Source organism: Urocampus carinirostris, chromosome 6 (assembly GCF_059441175.1).
Source record: "Urocampus carinirostris isolate Australia breed hairy pipefish chromosome 6, RoL_Ucar_1.0, whole genome shotgun sequence".
Taxonomy (NCBI): Eukaryota; Metazoa; Chordata; class Actinopteri; order Syngnathiformes; family Syngnathidae; genus Urocampus; species Urocampus carinirostris.
In genome coordinates, this window is record NC_142354.1 from 3,771,190 (window position 1) to 3,787,123 (window position 15,934).

The following is a 15,934-nucleotide window of genomic DNA, read 5'->3' on the forward strand; positions in this document are numbered from 1 at the left end:
AACCAATACTTGTCTAAGACACTCCATTTTGTCTATTTTTAGGATAGTTTTTATACGGGGGTGCCAAAAAATGAAAGTCATATCAAATTACCGCATTTTTTTTGTGTGTAATGTCTTTTTTTTTTTTCCCGAAAAAAAAAAGACCTCAAAGGTAGGGTTCGGTAATACACAAGGTATTTGTGCAGTGCATTATCACTGATTTGGGTTTGGGTTTTTCGGGACTGATACAGATTATTAGTATTAAGAGCAACAGATATTTTCAGCCGATATTCATTTGCTGTAAAAGCTCAAAGATTGGCACAATACATTTTTAGTAACGCAAAAAGACACAAAGAATTTTTGTTATTAATTCAAATAATAGCGCTCTGAAACTTTACTGTTAATTGAATAGAATTTCAACACAACTAACAGCTGTATTCCATAATCACACAACTCAATATAGAATAGAATAGAATATACCTTTATTGTCATTGTTACAAAATGGGTTAACATATTGTGACAACGAAATTGGGCATGACACTCCAGTTTTACACATTCACAGTGAGGTATGAGCCAAGAAGATAAGGTTATGAAACAAGGGGGATAAGGCTATAGTTATAATTTACATGGTATTTACACAAGAAATGTCGGCATGTGGGATGTTACATACAAAGTTATCGTAATACCGTTGGTATCGTAAGGGTTGTGTAATATTGCATTTGGTGCAAAGTCATCATAGTGCAAAAAAAAAGTCAGCATATGTTTGAAGTGTGTCTTACTTTGCAAACGGTCGTCCGATTTGAAATTAAATTCAAACATTTGTTTAGACTGCGAAATCCAATAAAACCAGGGTCTCATTCACAATGATTCTCTGGTTATAGCAATAAGTGAACAACTATGTACAATAAGGCAACTATAGCGCGCTTTATAAAGCCTACCTGTGTACAACTAGTCGTGGTCATAAATATTATAGCGTTTAGCTACATTGGGTAACCTCCAGTGTTAGTGATGCTATAAACTCATTATTTTGACAACAATATTTTTTTGTTTTAATCACGTTAATCAACATTGTATAGACCACAATTGTGACACTCGTTCTATTTGAAGCGAAGCGCTAAGAAGCATATCAAAATATAATATAAAATAGTTTGCAGTCACACGAAGAGGAGTCTGCTTTCGTGTGTGCGTTGTTGCATCGTGACAACTTTTTCTCAACATTTCATGCAAGTGTAGTCTCAAAGGGTTTTCGGTAGAAAAGGACAGTGAATTCAAATGTAAAAATTTGACAAAAATATGACAACCCTAACTCTCGCTGCGGCCTGTGACTGCGCACAGTGTGGAGTGGGCTTCCTGCTGCCTGCTTTAGTTGCTCTGCCCCCAGTCACTTATCGGGTGGGTAGTGTCCGAGACAGAAGGCAGGAGAGGAAAGGTTTGTCTTGGCATTAGCTCAGGAGGTAGAGCGTTCGATTCCTGGTTCCTCCGTGTTATATGTCAAAGTGTCCTTGGGCAAGACACTGAATCCTTCAAGGACACTGACATGTACATTAATGCCCCCCAATAGCAAATACCGTAAATTTCGGACTATAGAGCGCACCTGATTATAAGCCGCACCCACCACTTTTTAAGAGGATAACCGCTTTTGTACTTACACAAGCCGCACCTGTATATAAGCCGCATGCGCCCACACTAAAACATGTATCACAATCACAAAATTAACCTAAACCCCACTTTGTGTCCCGCGATTTTAACTGATTTTTGGTTTGAACAAATTTATTTAAGGGTTATTGTTCTATTTTCTTTATTAATTATCCATTATCCGTCAGTTCATAATACGCTACAAAGCCAAGGAGCTGGGACTCTTACTCTCAGCCAAAAGGCCAAGCTAAGGTCCTAGCCTAAAAGCATTGCTGCGATTAAGTATGCACCGGGGGTTTTGGGGTTTTTAAGGGTTATTGTTCTATCTTTGTTATTCATTATCCATTATCCGTTATCAGCCAGTTCATAATACGCTACAAAGTCTAGGAGCCGGGCCACTTACTCTCAGCCAAAAGGCCAAGCTAAGGTCCTAGCCCTAAAGCCTTGCTGCGATCATTGCGAATGCACCGTTCCCGGAGGTACTGCAATACCGGGCCAATGCGTGGAGTGGACAGAGCAAGCTCCGACACATATTGACACAGTTCAAAAACCACAGCCGACAAAACAACGAAAAATTTTTCGGTACTTAATATTTGATGCAGACCTGCAGAGTCCTGGTCTCGTTAAAGGAATCCAAGGAAAAAAAGTGTATATTTCCAAAGGTAAGGGTGGGAAAAATATATATCCACTATTGTCTGCCGTGTCCACAAACACTCACCTTTACCGGTCCCCACTTCCCATCATCCCCCGCATCTGTTACGCCCCTTCTTTTTAATTGGTCAGTGCAAGACTCAGAATAAGTGTCCAAAATAAATACAAATAAATACATTACAAAAATATACAGTTGCAAATACATATTATACATGGTTACACATATTCACAAAGAAAGACGGTACACCGTTAGAGTTTTCAAAGCTTTAATAATAATATAACTTTCATCCCAAACCGTGCCTGTGAAGGGTAGCAAAACGCTACTAACAACACGCTCCCAATACTGTTAACGGGTCTGTTAAGAAAAACATATCGTACATGTAAAAATCACGGTAAACCATTCTTATTTTCCTCCCTATAACTGACGTCATCAAAGTTGTCCTCCTTATGTATGGGAAAGAGACTTTGACATGTAGACTTCGTCCCACGCTCCCTTATCCAAAAACACGCTAGCAACACGCTCGCTAGGTAAAGTTTGCGTGCAGTAGCTCTGTTTCCTTTATCGGACTGCTCGATTGCATGTAGCTTGTAAGCTGCGTCATGTGCCTTGGACTCGAGCGCCGCTGGCGGCTGTTAGACAAATTACATAAATTGGCCGCATCACTGAATAAGCCGCAGGGTTGAACGTTTGGGGAAAAAAGTAGAGGCTTATAGTCCGGAATTTACGGTAGTTGCCTTGCATGGTTAACGCTGCTACCGGTTAGTTGGTGTGTAAAAGGATGAAGGTTGAAGCATATTGTAAAGCACTTTGGGAGGTCTTCATTGACTTGAAAAGCACTATATAAATGCAGGCCATTTACAGTAAACTTTTAATCAGCTTTATCGGTCTAATATGCCGATACCAACATTAGGCAAATTCCCAAATACCAGTGCTGAAAATTGGCTCACCCAATAATCAGTTGACCTCTAGTCACAGGGGTGGGAGTGCTGAATCCAGACCACTAGACCAGTGTTTTTTAACCTTTTTTAGGCCAGGGCTTGTTTTATACCACACACCACTAACCAAAAATGTTATAAAATGACACTGAACAATATGTTTAATTATAATATAATGTATAATACCCCCAGTTTTTACTGCATAGACACTTGACAATGACATAATATTTGCAGAAAATGATTCATAAATGTTTTATAAAATTTAAAAATTTTAAAAAGTGGCATTGGATCATTTCTTACGACACACCTGACGATCTCTCACTGCACACTAGTGTGCCGCGGCACAGTGGTTGAAAATCACTGCACTAGACCACCAGTGATATAGATGACACATGAAAAGGCACTGATTAAATTTTTTATCACACATTATTTACTGTATCTGAGATAAATGAGAGAATGGAGAATACAAAATCATCCTGAAAGATAAATAAATGCAAAAAACACATGGGAAACAAACTCATTGATGTGCTGTACCTGATGATGAATCTGACTTACACAGAATGTTAGACCAATTTTTAAAATTTCTTTTATTAAAATGTAGGGGTGCGTGTTATAGACTTGTGCATGTTTTACCGTAAGTAATAGTCATTTTGAGTTTTGCAAAAATATCTCATTGTGGGTTCGCAGAGCACCATTTTTAGGTGGCTATGTGGTTCTAAAAAATGTTCTTCGATTTGTGCTATTGATTTATTCCCATAGATTAGGTTTCAAGGAACACTTTGACCCAAAAAGCAATGAAAAACTTTTTTTTTTTTTTTTTTGGTGTCAGGGAGAGAGGCACACCATAAATTTTATGACAAAATTCAACAAAACCTCCATACATGCACCACAGACAAAAAAGCCAATATTTCAGCACAATTTATTTCACTGTTTAATGATTTGATCAATTTTATAAAATACTAATGCTAAAGCTTGTGTCCCATATCTATATAGATATACCTCTTAAAATGTCTTTCTCCCCCTGTTACTTAAGAGTTTTAAGCCTCATTTTGACTGTCTATTTTGTCCTAAATAATGGTTTCAGAAAAAGGTGCAAGTAAAGGTTTTTGTAAAAATGTCAAAAATACAGCAAATTATAAGGATTTTGTCATCTTTAACTTCGGTGCAGACCGCACTGAGCAAGTGTTGTGTGCAGAGATAGCTTACCCAATCAAACTGCTCCGAGTCGTTTGCTGGTGTTCTGGGGTGTTTACAAATAGTTTCGTTTTCATCATAAAGTATATCTACAGTAAATATTCCTTATATAATGCGTTTTCATTTAAAGGGTTTCTTAGTGACCTACTGTCAAAACTGGGTATGTCTGTGTTACACGGATTGTATACGGTAGTTGAAAATATGCCCTATATATACTAGACTGAACTTAGTATTATCTCAATGATTCTTCGGCTTTGCATGTACCAAAATCAGGATCTGATCACTTAACTTTGAAACGTTGCAGAGAGTTGTGCAACTATCGTCTTTTAGCTCCTTGCCAGATTTACTCATGAAAAGAGCTATTTATGGCTCGCAAGCCTTAGGTTCCTGACCCATGCTCTAGTTGGCAGTCTTTGTTCAAAAAGGCTCTCAAAATTTATTGATCTAGCCTTTGTATTTAAACCAAGAGCACCATCTAGAAGAGTAAAGTTAACATTGCTTTCTTTTCCTCATTTTTGTAGTTTTCATAATTTCTTAATTTGTTATAAACTGCCGTCGTAAACTACAGAACATTCATAGTTTTTTGTAGTCCTGTTTGTATCTTAGTTAATACGGCGCGCAACTCTGAGTCTCTTACACCATTGCTTCTTCATCCAATAAGATAGGCAAAACTGTCTTCATAAAATACTGATACGGATTGACTTCATGGTCTGAGAATTGACAAGTTAAACTTAACTGTGTCTTTTACCACATGGCTTTCTGGGAATTTTTTTTTTTTTTTTTTGCGTAGTTGAGCGTGGCCCAGAAACGTCTCGAAGGCTCTGCTTCTGACGACACTCGCCGAGGTTGGTTCCAGACGCAGCAGGAAAGAAAGCAGAGTCGCAGTGAGTACTAATCCAAACAATGCAGCAGAGAAATATATTTGAATGGAAAGCTGATTCCTATATGAGTCTCTAGTAGAAATGTGGGAATAAATGTATGAAGGACTGTAAATATATGCCAAGTAATACCTATATATATATATATATACACACACACACACAAATGCATTTTTTTCACATTTAGTAATTAATGTTAGCTTTTTTTATCTTTTTGTTTTTTTTGTCACAACAAAATGTTATTCAATTGAGTTGCCAGAGCTTTTTCCTCTTGTTGGTCAATTAGTGACGAACTAATCAGCTTCCATCCCAATCAACCAATAGGTGAAAAACTCAGTTATGCCGCTTTTCCACAAAACGGTTCTTGTCTTCCTCATCTTAACCAGTCTTGCGGGATCCCTTTTCCATAACAGGTCTTGCTGTGTCTTAGGGTTATTTTATCGTCATTTTAGCATCATATTTGGCGCAAATCTTCGTCGCCAACGAGAAGCACACTCACACTCAGACAAGACGAAAGATGAATGGGCAGCGGAGCTGTTAATGTACCTGGTAGTCTGTGTGTGTCTGGTTTTTGTAAAGAGACATAAGAGGCGTACTCATTTGAAAGCAGCAGGGGAAAAACAAACTTTCTTTTCTCTAATACCCTCTCTACTGTAAACAATCAGTGGTCAGCAGCGCGCTAACATAGCGCACCAATCAGTGGTCGGCAGTGACGTTTTGAGTCTCAGGTCCGGGGTATAGAACCTGAACAGAAGGGTACATAAGGCCAGGTCCCAGGGACTAAGAACCGGTTACTTTTTCATCATGGAAAACCAAAAAAGGCTGGGCGAGGTAGGCAGAACCGTGAATTGGAAAAGGGGCTTTAGTTTGACTCGGCTATCATTGGTTAATGTTAACATGCTCACGGCTAGCAAAAACACAAGATAGTGACACAAGAACTTGGAGGAAAATGTCCATTTTGACAGCGTCCTCCCTGTAGGTGGAAAAATAAGCAGCCTCGTCGTGCACAAACTTCCCTGAGTTAAAGATGGCTTTTTCTTGCACGAAAATGTCCGGTGCTGAACATTTGGTGCATCCCTAGAAAAAACTTTAGGGGTGATACCATGGCACATTCCCACATTCTTTGGCACTAATTACAATCATAAATCCCCAAACTTCTGAAATTGATCATAATAAGTTTAAAGGTTAGTAGACACTCAAAACAAAGACAGAATACATCAATGGATTTTAAAATTGCAAAGAGGATAAGGAGAGATGGCAAGAGAGTTGCTTATAATCTGCCCGCCCGATAATATCTCGACCTCTACTAAAAGCCCTTCCCTCAGCCCTTTTTTTAATCAAATCTATTTTACAAAAGCAGATCCGCCCTAATGGACGTGATTATCAAACAACAATAATGAAAATAATGCATTGTTAACAGTTCAAAATGATCAAAACAATGAACAACAATGGGCAATAGTCAAAATAACAAACTGACATCCAATGCAACCTTTTCAGGTGTCCAATGTTAAAAACAGAATAAACTTATCAGATAGGACAGTCATATTCGTGTTTGGAATTTATAAAAGCTCAGGCTCTTAAAATAATTTCAAATATTCATTTTCAATAATCCTGCAGTTTGACAGCACCCTGAAACGGCAATGTGGTTTCTATGTAACAGGTGTTGTGTATCTAACGTGTGTGTGTGTGTGTGTGTGTGTGTGTGTGTGTGTGTGTGTGTGTGTGTGTGTGTGTGTGTGTGTGTGTGTGTGTGTGTGTGTGTGTGTGTGTGTGTGTGTGTGTGTGTGTGTGTGTGTGTGTGTGTGTGTGTGTGTGTGTGTGTGTGTGTGATCCATGCAGTGAACAAAGCACTGCAGGACTTTGACTTGGCTCTGCGAGGGAAGAAGAAACGGGAGAAATTTTTGAAGGACAGCAAGAAGAAAACCATGACGGTCGTAGCATTTTAATTTACCAATGCTTTGTTATTATTTGCCTTTATTGACCAACATTTACAAATGAACACTAAAAGAATGGTAAATATTTTTTATTGAGTGCAAATTAAATAATGTGTCATATTTTGGGGTAGAATATAACAAGTGGTATCAGTCACAATTTATGAGTTGAGTACTGTTTAGGGGTGAGGGAAATTTCCCATTCTTGGCTGCATCGCCACTCCTGACCTAAACACATCTTGTTCAACTCCAACTTTCGATTACAGTGATACCTTTACATACGAGCTTAAATTGGTCCATGATTGTAGTCATATCTTGAATTCCTCGCAGAACGAGCACATTTTCCTGATATAAAACAATTCAAAACTAATTGATCTGCTCCCAACCTCCTGAACGCATCCAAGTGAACCCTCATTGGCTATTGTTCTTCCTGATTATCTAAAACTCAATTCAAATTGCAATTGAACATAAAAATACAGTATCAGGATATTAATGAAATAAAATGGGAGTTTATTATGAGCACTTAACATGGAGGAAGTTGGGTGTTACTGATGTAATGGAAGATAATGCGTGTGATTACAAAGATAAGCACATATTTAGAAGAAAACGCTTATGAGGGAGGGCTGCGTCGTGTAAATTGTGAGCCCTATATTTATAGACCACAGCTTTAGCGCAACAGTACTTTGAAGAATAGTGCTAGACTGCAACACAGACGTCTTTTTGTGGTGTCATTAGTGGTTGTTGCTTTTATGGAAAAAATACATACCCTTGTCATCGTTCCTCTAGGATTAAAGGAAACTTCAGCGCTCTGACATTGACGCTATTAATACAATAAGAGAAGTTAGGCGTTTTTGATAACTTACACTGGTGTTCAATTCAGTTATATAAATTAAGGTCTGGATCTGTGGGTGAAAAATTAGAATTATTCTGGGTTTGTTGTAAATATTAAATACTGTCAAACCTCCCGTTTTGCTCCTATATGTATGTATTATTAGGATTAATGGTGGCTAAGGCATCATAAATGTTTTTAGACCTTATTGCGGTGTTTTGTATTTAAAGCACCTCGCTGTTTTTCTCGGTGCTACCACAAACGCAAAAGGATAAGCCCATCGCATTAAAAGCTGCTGTGTTTAAAATGTAGGGAAAAAGTAGCGAATAGTAGTCCAGAATTTACAGTATGTAGTAACTTGTATAAAGGTCAAACGTACGTATGTGTATGTTAGAGGTAAGATCTTGGGCCTGGGTCCGAAATTTGGGCTGTATTTCTTTAGACACAATCTAGTGTATGTGCCATTTGTCTGTTTCCTCTGTTTTGGCCGGGTTCATAAACATGTGCCTGGCGTGTATGAGTGTTTGCCAATGAGTCAATGTTTGTGTAAACACTGACTGATGTTTGCCCTCAACAGCCGGAGGAGCGCAGTCAGTTTGAGATCCTGAAGGCTCAAATGTATGCTGAGCGAGCCGCCAAGCGCGGCCGCCGGCCCCAGAGAGCCCGAGCCATGGCCGTGGAGGACGAGGTTCTGACGCCTGCTAAAGGTCAGAAAACAAAAACAGTCATCACCAGTATAGGCGCGTTAGTGAAAAAAAGTAATTTATAATTAATAACAGCTGCTAGTTTCTACATTTAAAAAGTCATTCCTGCATCGTTTGATGATCCTTGTAATCCGTCTGGCCAATTGCACGATTTTTTCAAGGTCCCTAGCCTGTATTGAAAAAAAAAGTCATGATGTACATTGACTTCAAAAATCTTCAGCCAATAGTGAAATTTGGATTTACATATCTGTCAGCTAATGAAAATCCCAACGTGATTCTACGCAAGTTTACAAGCTGTATTAAAATCTGAGCCGTAAATAAACGTGAAACCCGGGATACATTTTTATGTGCGATTATAACTCCGTGTTCATTTTACCTCTGAAAAGTGATGAGTCCCGGGGACTCGCATGCTCAAAAATCTATGGGTCCCAACAGAGGTCTATGGGTCCCCAAAATTTAGTTCTATCGAGGTTGAAATTGTAAATCGGTGAAAAATATATAATAAAAATCTATATATTCATTCAGTTTTAATCATCAAATTATTAATTCATTTTCTGCATCAAGTTATAGTTGGTAATATAGCGATTAAAGGGATAACCACAAACCTGTCTTTTTTTTCATTATCTCCTTTTATACTTCCTTTTTTTCTTAACTTCTTTATACGACATAATAATTTGTAATATAATGCATTAAAGCAAGTGAGCCGTTTGAATGAGTTGAGCCAAAAAAGCCGATTCTCTAAAAAGAGACGGACTTTTCATCAACAACTCGAGATCGGCATGCAGACGAAAACTCGAACCGCGAGACCAAAACAACATCTGCCGGATCTGCCTGACGAAAAGTTTGGAGTGCGGTAAATCTTTGTTTAAAAAAAATGTAATCGGGTAATAATGACAACTTTTTGGCAGAAAAGTTGTGTCCCGGGAACGCACGTTGATTTGAGACTGCGTCCCCAGCAAAAATGATGCGTCTAGGATGCAGGGACGCGGGCAAACGAGACCACTGCACTCACAAGTGTGTACTATCATGGATTGATTTCTGGAAAGAGAAGTCAAACATCTAAAACTCTTTCACAATGTATACAAATTGGGCCATGGTAAATGGTCCGCATTTATATAGCGCTTTTCAAGTCAATGAAGACCTCCCAATGCACTTTACAATGTGCTTCACACTTACCCATTCACACACACCAATAGCGGCCATGCAGCCATGCAAGGCGCAGACCTGCTTACTGGGGGCATTAGGGATTCAGTGTCTTTGCCCAAGGACACTTCGACATATAACAGGGAGGAGCCGGGATTCGAACCTGCAATCTCTTGATCCCAAGACAGTAAATTACACGACTGCAAAGTTTTAGGAATGTAAAAAGGCCATCTCAAAATGGCCACTTAAGGAAACTCCTAAACTTACAATTTAAAAAAATGTGTAAAATACAATGTTTAGTCTTTCAGATTGAAAATTTGACAAGGTACCAGAGAAGGCTTCAAGTATTGTTTCACCAGTTTTCCAGCCAAGATGCTGAATGCTACTTATCTCCAGGCATTTGACTGCAAAAAGGTTTTAGGCGAGAATAAAAATCTTAAATATATGTGTGCACCAACTTGGATTACTCGATGTTAGTAGCACCTGCAGTGATTATTTCAGTCTAAGACAAAAAAAATCAGATTGATACCTTTCAAGAGAGACCAAAGCTGTCCATATTCTCCAAACTGCTCAAGAACAGCATTCAATTTACTTTGGGTGCGTCTTGGATTATCATTTTAGGTGAATTTTACAAGAACGTAAGGGATTAAAATAGCCACATAATAATAGAAATGAAAAGTAACGTGTACACCAACCTGCGGAAGAAGTAAATCTCTAATATTTATTTGGCTGGCTTGTGCGGTATCACTTAGCCGAGACACTCAATATCCATATCGCTCTTGGCTTGAGACCACTTGAAGATTTCCCGCCCAAAATGTTTCCTTTTTTTTCCTTCAAGCATGGTGTGTTGCAAAAATAATTGACCAATAAAAATAAAAAATCATCACACTTTTACTGTATATTCAGTGGTCGTGTTTGCCTCATTGAGTTGATTTGATTTGTTGTTCCTGTATAAGTCACGCTCTCCTCCTGAGGCTCCTTTATGATTGGCTACTGGCGCCACAACCAAATAATGCTCATATAATTTGACCCCTGATTTCAGTACTTTAATAGTTGTAAATACTGCTTGCATGCCCGTATGCAGGTTTAAAATGCTATCTACATGAAGAACAATTCAGTGTCCTAATATTCTTTGCTTTAGACAGAGCCACTGTAACTGTTATCATGTGTACTTTGGAGATATAGTTTAACTTCTTGGTGATGTGTTCTTAAATTGTGTGCTAAGGAGTGACTGCAAAATAGGACATAGTCACTAAGGATTGACTGATAAGGATTTTTCACGGCCGATACCATTATTGTTATTAAGAAAAGGCTAGTAACCAGTATTTGTAGCCCATGATTATTTTCTTTAAAAGCTTGAAAATTGGTGAAATTATTTGTTATAGTTTTATAATATGTCTCTGAAACCTTTTTACGGTAAATGCATTTGAATTTAAACATAATTAGCATGATCTTTTACTTAAACCAATACATTGTACATTACAAAGTACAAACTGAGTTAAGCAGATTTTCAGGGAGGGTATTTACGTTAGACTTTCAGTACTCCTCAATAATTTATGACAGCCAATGAAAAATGTGCATTTCCTCTATGCATCTTTGTGAAGTGGAAGATGACTTATTTAATCATTTTGATCAATATCAAATATTTCAGTCGGACTTCTGTCTATATTCTTGTGTATGGAGTACCAATCCTGCCATTTGTAGAAATAAATACCTACAAATATATACCATGAAAATAAATGAACACATAAATTTGACCTAACATTATACATGATATATATCTAATTTTTATATTTAAGCATTTTGTCATGTATTTTGTAATTTGTCGTTTGGTTGTTTTTTTGTTGTTTTTTTTTTACATATTTTAGTGTTGATTATGTGAATTTGTCAATGTATTTCAAAATCAAAATTAATACAAATTTCAACATGACATAAAATAACTTAAAAAAATGTACATTGAAAAGTTTGAGCGCTCCTGTTTTAGAGGAGGAGTGACAAACTAATGTTATAATAACAGCTAATCACTTATACTTAAGCATACTTTTTATGCTCTCTCAATCACCCAACACACATGATTGATGAACTAATGTGATAAGAGCTAATATATCAGTCTCCGTGAACATGCCTCCTTAAAAATTGGTAACTACACTTTTTACGCTATCTATTTATCATACATAGACGTTTTTAACACAGGCTCAATATACTCAAAAATCTAAATATTTTCAGCAGTCTTTATTTACAGGCATCTTGGGACTCGGAAATTAAGAGATGCCGTTGTTACTCTGCTCTAATTCTATTCTTTCTGCTTCAGTGGCTCCTCCACTAGTCGCTCATTCAATCGGAAGGTGCATGGTGGGTAGTTTCCGAGATGGAGGGAGGAAAAGGCTTGGCTGCATCTAAACCTAAATAAAAATGCCCATAATCGTAGAATTCCAAGGTATTGGTGCCGATCACTGGCCTGTACCAATAATATGTCAACCTCTAGTTGTCACTAATGAGCTCACTTTGTAAGTAAGGGTAACACACCATAAAGTAACGGTTTTGGAGTTATATTTTACTGGTAACTTATTACAGTATTGGTTACCAAGAAAAGTAATTGCATTCCAGGGTGGCGTCCTTTAGTTTAGTTTGTCCCAACACTGGGCGTCACCAACTAGCCAGGTGCTCGCATCTTAAGTGTGTGTGTGTGTGTGTGTGTTTGCAGGCACTAAGAAGGCAGAAAAACAGTCTGCCTTCGACAAAGAACTCACCAACGTCAGCAAGAAAGCCATCAAACAGTACAGAGCAGGGTGAGGATTACCTCAATTTTGGATCCGAGCAATTTCTTTTCATGTGGAACTTTTCATTTTTAAGTGGTTTCAATTACCATAATTTCTCACTCATTAGGCGCGCACTGTCTTATGGGAGCACTCTTCTTGGTTCGAATTATTTTTTGACGGTTCATTTGGCGCACTGGCCTATTCATCTCCGTGACCGCCTTTAATACCACAAGTGTGTGCATCGAACAAAAGCACCAAGAACAAAACTGAGTTTGATTGAAACGCCAGCGCACTCGTCCACAATCCATTCCCAATTTGTGGCGTAACCCGCCCGGCTTTGCCTCCTACTTTTTGTGAAATTGTGCACAGCTTCAGTCACCCATTGCTCCCACGCCGCACCTTGAACGGCCGGTTGACACGGATGTTTCGCGCTTCAAGTTCCTTCGTCATTTCTTCAGTCTTGACTCAACATACCCCGCATTAAACAAAGAACATTTTCAAATAATGAAGTAGACACGACACGGCAGCTTCGATTGCATGGAGTGGTCATGTGAAGCGTCATCGCTCCTTGCAATTGTATTAGGAGAAATGTGTCTCTTCAAATTGGGAGAGGCAGCGCTTTCCCGTCATATGAACGTTAACTCATGGAGTTAGCTTGACTATTTTTGCTAATGGTTTGCTACATGTTACACCTAAACAGGCCACTATGAAATGTGTAGTGGTGTAAGGATTATTTATCAAGGGCCATGCAAATTATTTGGATTGTATTTCCCATTGATAAATTGTTATGGGAAGGACTTCCTGCAACTGAAAATGTACGCTACATATGACTTAAGGTCAGAAAAAAATTGAGTTGCGGGCCACATTGAGTTAAAATCTTTCTCTAATGCCTTTTCGTATATTATCTATACAGCTGGTGGACTAGTGGTAATATGTATGCGCTCTCAACCACCTGGTTCAATTCCCATTGCATGCCATGTGTTGCGAATTGGGTTAGCGATACATATTAATGCAATGCATTTTGGCGCATACAAATGTAATGCATTATTATGTACCTGTATGCATGCAAGCTCTTACTGTAGGCTCAATCTCACGTGCCTTGTAGTCTGTGCACAATATCTATATTAAATATATGACACATTTCATTTTCATTTTTACAAGACGATTTTTGAGGGGTAAGCTCTATAGTGTGTAAAATACAGGACACGTGATATGCGGTTAAGTTGAAGTTATTATTTTGGTATCTTTACCTTAATGGGATTTTAGAGTCACGATGCTTTAATGAAGAGAATTTGTCTTTCAGGCCGTCTTTCGCAGATCGTAAACGTCTTGGTATGGACAAGAAGCGCTCTGGAGGCTCCCGGTACTTCCTTCTTCTCTTTTGCATTATTGTCTGCTTTTCCTGTCCTGTTTCACTTTTTGATAACGGTTTCTCATTGTTTTTCTCATTGTTTTTGTCTGTGTCGATAATGTGTGTCATTCAGGTTCAAAAGGAAATGAGAAGCGCTTTCTGGCACCTGTCTTTTCTGTTCTAGTGTTTAAACGCTCGTTTAGTTTTAAAATAAAAAACAAATCCATTTTTGCCTTTTGTTTCCATTTTTGTTATTTGTGGTAATAGTAGTACACGTTGAGGAGGGGAAGGTGTAGGAAATTTATCAAAAGCTGCAGGAAATGTGTCTCAATTCCAGTGAAAAGTGTATCCCAAGTCTCAATTTGGGAATAAATAACATTGAGGTTCTGAAATGCCATTAGGCAAAAAAAAAAAAAACTTAAGTTAACCAGAAAGCAGCGCAACACACTATTAGGGTTAAGTTTAAAAAATGGATACCGTAAATAACTTTTTTTGGAAACACTTTTTTTTATAGTTGGGAAATTCCTAGATAGACTCTGGGATACAAATAAAGATAGATAGACATTTTCCAGGGTGATTATTGGCATTAATATTAACTGGATACCCCATATAAATAGTACACAATCCAACTTACTTAAGGCCATTGCAGTGATGTGTGAATGCAGACGTATATTTGACCAAGACCCTTTCATATTATATATAGTATAGTATATTTAAGCTTATATATAGAGAGATTTAGGGAACTTCATTAGGAAGCAATATAGAAATGCTTATTCGACTACAGCAGAAAGCTTTTGGGATTGTGCATAATGCTGGGTATAAAGAACTGGTTTTAAAATCCAGCATGTTAAAACTAAAAGTTATTATCAAACTTAAATTGCTCTTATCGGTAAACAAAGCAAGTACAGATCCTGCCCTACTTACGAACGAGATAGGAGCGTCTGTAAGCGTCAACTCTCAACAAAAATTCAACAGGAGTTTCTCTACAGAGCACACACTCATCATCTATGGGGAATCGGTAGCCTCAGGGTCCAATATTCTCGTACAACATTGAAAAGACATTTTGCCACCCGAAAGAGTATTCATTTATGTAATGAATTAGATGATGACCCTAAAAATGTCGCTAATTTATATCGATTTCAATAATTATACACCATCCTTGGTTCATTTTCAGCTCCCGCAGCCTCCCGTACAGACATTGCATGTTCTTTTTGTGCCTGTGTGGGTTTCCTCCGGGCACTCCTGTTTCTTCCCAAGTTCCAAAAACATGCATGTCAGGTTAATTGCCCGGTCCAAATTGTCCCTAGGTGTGAATGAGCGAGCGAGCGAGTGAGTTGTCTGTCAGTGTTCTCTGCGACTGGCTGGCAACCAGTTTAGGGTGTCCACTAGCCCAAATATGCCTGGGACAGGCTCCATCACCTCTGCGATCTTTGTGAGGATAAGCGGTGCAGAAAATGGATGAATTGATGGATACTGCAAGTATTTTAGATAACTATGTTGAGATAACTGCCAAAGTTTATTTTGGTGTTTTATGTTTCTAGGGGTGGGCGGCAAGGCGGCTGAGTGGTTGGCGTGTTTGCGGCACAGTTCTGAGGTCATGGGCTCAAATACAGCTACCAGCCTTCCTTTCTGGAGTTTGGATAGTCTCCCCCTTGCCTAACCTGGGTCTCCACCCACATTCCAAAAACATGCGTGGCAGGTTAATTGGTCACTCCAAATTGTCCTTCCGTATGAGTGAGCATATGAATGGTTGTCCGTGTTATTGTGCCCTGCGACTGGCTGGCAACCAATTCAGGGTGTCCCCCGCCTACTGTCTGATGATAGCTAAGATGGGCTCTAGAACCCCCGCGACCTTAGTGAGGATAAGCGGTGCAGAAAACTGATTGATGGGTATGTCAGGTCAGGCATTTCAGGTTAATTGGCCAGTCCATCTTGTCCCTAAGT

General features: G+C 38.5%; 1 protein-coding gene across 1 annotated transcript in view; it reads left to right on the plus strand.

Moving 5' to 3' along the window:
* The window catches only part of ddx27 (DEAD (Asp-Glu-Ala-Asp) box polypeptide 27), a 44,342-nt gene extending 30,119 nt beyond the window's left edge, over positions 1-14,223 (plus strand). The window contains exons 16-21 of the mRNA XM_088337497.1: positions 5,186-5,279; positions 7,113-7,204; positions 8,611-8,740; positions 12,585-12,669; positions 13,943-14,002; positions 14,124-14,223. Coding sequence (XP_088193623.1) covers positions 5,186-5,279; positions 7,113-7,204; positions 8,611-8,740; positions 12,585-12,669; positions 13,943-14,002; positions 14,124-14,139 — 477 coding nt within the window. The 3' untranslated portion in view covers positions 14,140-14,223. The remainder of the gene's footprint in view (positions 1-5,185; positions 5,280-7,112; positions 7,205-8,610; positions 8,741-12,584; positions 12,670-13,942; positions 14,003-14,123) is intronic.
* Positions 14,224-15,934: the final 1,711 nt, after the last annotated feature.